Source organism: Austrofundulus limnaeus, unplaced genomic scaffold (assembly GCF_001266775.1).
Source record: "Austrofundulus limnaeus strain Quisiro unplaced genomic scaffold, Austrofundulus_limnaeus-1.0 Scaffold103, whole genome shotgun sequence".
Taxonomy (NCBI): domain Eukaryota; kingdom Metazoa; phylum Chordata; class Actinopteri; order Cyprinodontiformes; family Rivulidae; genus Austrofundulus; species Austrofundulus limnaeus.
Window position 1 is genome coordinate 1,383,315 of NW_013952505.1, and position 6,439 is coordinate 1,389,753.

At 35.4% G+C, this 6,439-nt stretch overlaps 1 protein-coding gene across 1 annotated transcript in view; it reads left to right on the plus strand.

The window, feature by feature from the left end:
- The window catches only part of adarb2 (adenosine deaminase RNA specific B2 (inactive)), a gene marked incomplete at its 3' end in the record, with an annotated part of 174,016 nt that overhangs the window by 152,845 nt on the left and 14,732 nt on the right, over positions 1-6,439 (plus strand). The window contains 1 exon segment of the mRNA XM_014013538.1: positions 4,518-4,669. Coding sequence (XP_013868992.1) covers positions 4,518-4,669 — 152 coding nt within the window.

A 6,439-nucleotide genomic window follows, 5' to 3' on the forward strand; every position in this document is an offset into this window, starting at 1 on the left:
AAAAAGGTGAGTTGATTTGTTATATTGAAATGTCTCCTGGGTGAGGAAAAATACATGCACACAGTTTTTTTAACATTGGATTGCAACTATCTTCTTTTGTGAGTTGAATAACTTTGAGCAGGGGTTCTCAAACTTTAACTTCCCTTACAGGAGAGAAAAACTTTCAGGGGTTTCCTCATGAACCCCCTGCTGATTTAAAAATTATTTACTGCACCAGTAAAAAACAACCAAAAATTTAATTCTTCCCATTGTATTACGGGAATCTTTTTTTTTTGGTTGTTTTTACTGCTGCATTGATCCCCATATATGTTAGCATTTTTTTTTCATGATATGACAAAATAAACAATTTATTGCAATTTTTGAGGACCCCTAAGCTACAGCTCATGGACTCTTGAAGGTCCTGGGACCCCAGTTTGAGAACCTCTGACAGAGAAAACATTTAGAAGGTTTTTAGCAAAAAGGCTAAATTGATATCGAATTCATTACATTATATCATTGTACGAGTTTAAAACATYCTGATACATGTTTATGATATATGTTTAGATATATGTTTTAATGTAATAGTAAATAAAACTGATATCGGTTTGCAGATTGACAAGTTCTTTTAGGGCATKTCTAAATAGAAACAAGGTAATCAAGTACAGAAGAACAAATCAGTTTTATTTTGTCTTGCATTAAAAATGTACAAATACATATTATTAGTAAAGTATATTTAATGCAAAGTGTGACTAATGAAATAAAGCAAGAATTATTCATTTTATAAATTAAAACAATTGCTGCTGCATTGTTTCTTGGTCTGAAATGAGCATAAAAAAGTAATATGTAAAACTTAATGTGTCTGTTGAATTACCCAATGACTTCCCTTGAGTGTACACCTGTTTTGACTTTTGACCATGGCGAAAAAAAAAAACTTTTCTAACTAGTATGAAAAATGAAAATATTCGAAGCATTTTAACGGTCATTTCCTAAACAAACAGGGGGAGTCAAACAAACTTAATGAAGTATCAGACATCAKTCGGAGCACCAGGAGAGGATTCACTGCTCTCAGTCACAAACCACTTGAATCTAAACTAAACATGAAGTGCATTTAACAGCACAAGAGAAACAATATATTTTGTGCRACAACACTGTTCATCCATCCTTCACAGTGAAGCATGGTGGTGGCAGCATCATGAATGGTATGGTACATTGCACTAATGGTATCAACGTTTATTTCAGAGCAGATCTGAATCTTTTTTATGGTCTCCTCAAATGTCAGGCACAAGCTTCCTGATATGTCTTGGCCACTAAAACCATAGATCTGAAAGATTTCCATTCTGTCACTCCAGTCTGATGGTGTTTGATAAACCACCCAGTTTTACAGGTAAAACTTAAAAAAGCTCCAGGTCAAGTAGACCCTCTTCCAAAACAATGCAGTTTTGGTCARTTAGTAACCATATTTCTTGGTTACTATGAAAAAAAAAAAACTTCTGCTATCTGTGTTTTTGTACCCACCTTGCCCATTTCTTACCCATTTATTTGTGCTGACATTGTCACAGTAGTAATCTACTACATTTTCTAAATATAGCACACAAGCAGACTAGTTATTTTTATTATGATGAAATTCAAAGATGCAGTTTTATTCGAATTTGGTGTCATGCTCCTAAAAAAATTAATCTGTTCACCTTAAAATGCTTTTTAAATATAGCATTATGCTAAGCTGTGTGTTTAATTTTAGTGTTTGCAAGAAAACAAACTGCAGGAACAAAGTGGCAACTTCAGAATACAAAGTGGAGTATAGTTTCAGTGGTACAATTTGACAGACACCGACCAGAGCTTCAAAAAGTTGCATAGTTGATGGAATTTTTATTTGTTTACATTGTTTTGTTCACGTACAAGTCGTGCCCTTCAGAAAACACAAAAAATTCATGTAAAATTTTTTGATTGCTTTCGGAAAACCTTTTTTTAAATAAATAAATGTATTTCCTTTCACATTTTTACAAACTGTTCTTTGAGTGCAAATTGGTAAGAAAACAGTCCATGTAAAAATATATATTTTCAAATTAAAAGTTGGCATTTTCTCTGGCAGCGTAGTTGGTGTGATGGTCAGCTCTGCTGCCTCCCAGGAAGAAGGTTGATTCTGGGCTGTGTGACATTTTCTGTGTGGATTTTTTTCTTCATGCCTGTGTGGGTTTTTTAGTTTTAACATACATCACATTATRTATTATGAAATTACATGTTGCTTATTGTGACCCCCTGCTGCAGAGCCAAAAAACCCACTCTGCTCTGTAATAAACTCCATGGAAACAGCACTGCTTTGTTCACAAGRCACTTTTCAATAATCAACAGACCATATGTCTGATGTTCTTTCTAACTAAGCGGACAACAATCCAATCAACTAGTTCAGCTCAGACTCTCAGTGCCCTGTTTGTTTTAGGCTCTTTTTTATATAAATGTATTTTTTGTGTTGTGTATTCTTGTGCTCACAGATTCATCAAACCCAGTCACAAAGACGGTCTGCATGAATTCTGACGTTTTCCTGCATCTGCTGACTGAGAATATATTGGGGGTTTTTTTGTGCTCCCCGGGGGAGTTCAGCTGCAAGGCCGAAGTATCAAATCAGTTGAAAAAGTCTAGATAGTTGAATGTCAWATTAGCATACACAGCACTGACTTTTTTGTCTTTGGACAATGCAAGATGGCAGGTACAGAGACTTCGCAGCAGAGAAAAATGGTTAATGAGGAAGATAAGTTATAATGAAGTGAGCAAACAAAATGCCAGGACCGCCATATTTACACTCACTGAAAGGACATCAGTGGCACAGRACAGGTTATGTAAAGAGAACACTCGTGCTCTGCATCGTGATGTTTAGTTTGAATATAGCTCACTTTGTGTGTGTGAGTGAACTTTACTTGCATGCATGAGTGGGCAAAGTCAATTACTGCATAAGGGGAAAGAAATTGGCTATTTCTTAGAATTCTAAAGTCTASCTCAAAGTAAAACTAAAATGTTTGTATGTATATTTGTTTTGTTTTTAACATATGACTTTAGTCACCTAAAATGGATTTAATTTATTTTTATTTTGTTGCTGATTTTAATTTAATTGGAGTTTATTCATAGAAAACATCAACCTTATAAATTTTTGGGCATATCTGTTTTAACATGTCTGTTTCAGTTCATATAAAGTTGTTTTATGTGACTTTTCAATGTTCCAAACTAGTGGTGTCCTAATGCTTGTTTTTCTTAAAATGAGTGCGTGTACATCAGTTTGGGTATTCGCCAGTGCCGAGTACAAGTACCAAGTATGTACTGGGTTAAAACCTAAACGTTACACAATGACTTTAAAAACAGATTTCTTTTATTTAGAACACGGTGTCTCTCCCTCCTTACAGGCCTGCAGCCCCTCTGACTGATCAAATCAAATATACAGCATGATAAATACAGTTAAAACATTTTGAAATAATTAAATAACAAATAAAAAGTTCTTCCAAGTTGTATACATTTCTTAAACATGGAACTGACAAACTTATCAAATGAATATAAACTGTAACACATTCAACTAAGTATCAGTACTGGTATTGGTTCMGAGTATTTGGGCATTTTGTACAATTATAAGTATTTGTAAAAATGCCAGTATCAATATCAAGCCACTACTGTTTCAAACATTGGCCCTGCTGCTGAGAATATAATATCCACAAGCAGGGACAAGAGTTGGGCATTGTTTAATTGTGGGTAAAATGTATTTTCACTTAAGCTATAAAGTTGATGGAATAAACAACTTATTAGCACTATTTTTCACTATAATATGGTGAAATGTAACAAAAAAACACAGCATCATACATTAAAATATGATAAATGGCATCTGCACTGCGTTACACCAAACAGAAACTATAATAAAGAAAAAGGCCTGATATCCAGTATGTGCCTGTACTTACAGGAGACATACCTGGTAAGTACCTGGAAAATACATAATACATGCCAGGTAAGTACTAGATATGTACCCCATTAGTACTTAGGTTCATACCCAAASAGTAAATACCAGGAAGTACTACGTGTACATGCTTGGTACCTACCTTATTAGTGAGTGCCAGTAAGTATTATGTATTGTTCCTGGTTGTTTCTATGTTGACTTGTCTTAAGGTTTTTATAATGTTTCTTTGTTTTTTGTTCAATTTTAAGTAAAACTGTTTTTTAAGCTCCTAAATAAGTAAAACCAAAGAAGTTTGTTCCGCATTCGTAATTTTATTATTTGTTTTTGTTGTATTTGATCCACCAAATGATATAAGTCTACAGCACATGTGTGGAGAACTTGACCAATGCACAGGACTCTGTTTGACATGAACATAATGGGTTGTGGTCAGAAAGCGTCACTGTCCATCTTTCTCTGTCTCTGCCTCGCTTCATCTTTGGAAAAGAAAAGTGGAAATCCATTTCCTATGCTGTGATGAATGGTGCTACCTTTCTCATCAATCTCTCCTTGTTGTTGCTTTCTTTTTTTATTTATTTATTTTTCTTTTCTTATTTTTTCACTGCTGAAGTAAAAGGATAGAGGACTTGGAGGAGTCGATATTCGTCCGCCACAAAGAGTGCGGCTACAGGTTGAGAGACAATGTCCATTTCCACATGTACATCAGCACGTCGCCGTGCGGAGACGGGAGGCTCAACTCRCCTTATGAAATTACCAGAGAGCGTAAGATTTCTAACGTTTTTTTTCTCCAAAATACATTTTGTGTTGATTCGCACATTTTATCCAGCCTGTTCTGGTGGCCTTTGAGTTTAGTACCATAATCTTGACTGTGCACAGGAAGGTTTTCTTGCATCCYACAGAAAACGAGAGGCGGGGAGGACAGAACAGTGCCATCGCCAGTGAATCCTGGGACGTTTTTAGACATTAAACCTCATGAATGTTCTGCAGCGTGCTCACAGAGATTATGAAATTCCTGAACACCTTTGACCGACTGTTCTAAACCACCTCTGAGCCAGAAGCCGGGGCTTAATTTTTAGCTTCTGTCAGATCATGAAAACGGCTACGAACGAAGAGTAAAGATGAAGGGAAAGGGARAGAGTTTAAAACCACAAAATACATGTTTATTTGACAGAAAAAAATGATGAGTCATTTGCACATTTAGCTAGAATACACAGAGGAAAAGGGATATTAGTTTTGTTGTATATTGCCTACATACATATAATTGGTAAAAAACATGTTTTCTGTGAACGTCCACATCTAAAAAAAATCCAAACACAAACAGGTCCCAAAAGCTTTTGGACCAAAAAATTGTCTGACCACTGCATTTGTGACTTYAARGAGATAGTTCAGATCTTTTGAAGTGGGGTTCAGTGAGAACAATCAGTGTCTTATTTATTGTAGAAAATAGTTCAACTTGAAGAGTTTCGCTAAAGGCTAATCTGAGTGAGGCCAAGACTGAAGTGGATTGCTGCCATCTGGCTGCTGTTGTCGCTATTTGTGCTTGCAAAAAAAGATAAAATGCTTTGAACATATCTGTGTAATTGAAAACTAAYGACAACGCAAAGGATTATTAAAGTGTTTGCCTGTACCGCTGTGAAAGTTTTGAGTTATTTTAGGATGGCAACAATCCACTTTGGTTTAAGTTGCATTCAAACTGTTAGCTCATTGTGTTGGTCAGAATTAAACTGTTTCTCCAAAAGATGTTGTCCATCTACAACTGTTAAGATACTAAATGTTCATAATGTTTTCACAGACCTCTCTTAAAAAAAACTAAACTATTGCTTCAGACAACAGTGTCTTGGATCAACAACTTGTGCTCCTAGCTACAACATGCATTAATTAATGGTTCTGGTGGGTTTTAAAGGGGACATGTGCAAAACTCACTGGGCTCTGGGATAGACTCCAACAGAAGGCTGAATGGACAAGTCTTCCCTTGTTGACTTCTTTTAATTAATTTGTAAATAAAATTTCTGTGCTGCTATTTAGTTATAAACCCCTCCATCAAACTGGAATGAATGAGCTGGAGGGGGGCGGGGTGTGAAGTGCCTCATTTGGATTTAAGCCTTAAAACGAGTTGATCTGAGACACACCTCAGAAAAGGGGTGAAAGAGGGGCTTGTGGAGTTACAGTAAGGTGGAATTCAGTTCCACTTTACATAGATCCCATCTAAATTATTTAAATGTGAACAAAAAGGATTTAAAAATTAAATCTCATCCTTTAAATCAGCAGAATTTTTCCATCTCTTTTCCAAACAAGCAGCTCATACTGCCAGCAAGAGTCCAGTTATAAATGTGTATGTGTGGCTTTTTTGTCTTTAAACTGAAAGTATTTTAATAGTCCGACATTAAAATGTTCGTGTTGCATGTCTGTGTTTCAAATCACTTAACTTCACTTCCTAAATAAGTAGATAGATAGATAGATAGATAGATAGATAGATAGATAGATAGATAGATAGATAGATAGATAGATAGATAGATAGATAGATAGATAGAT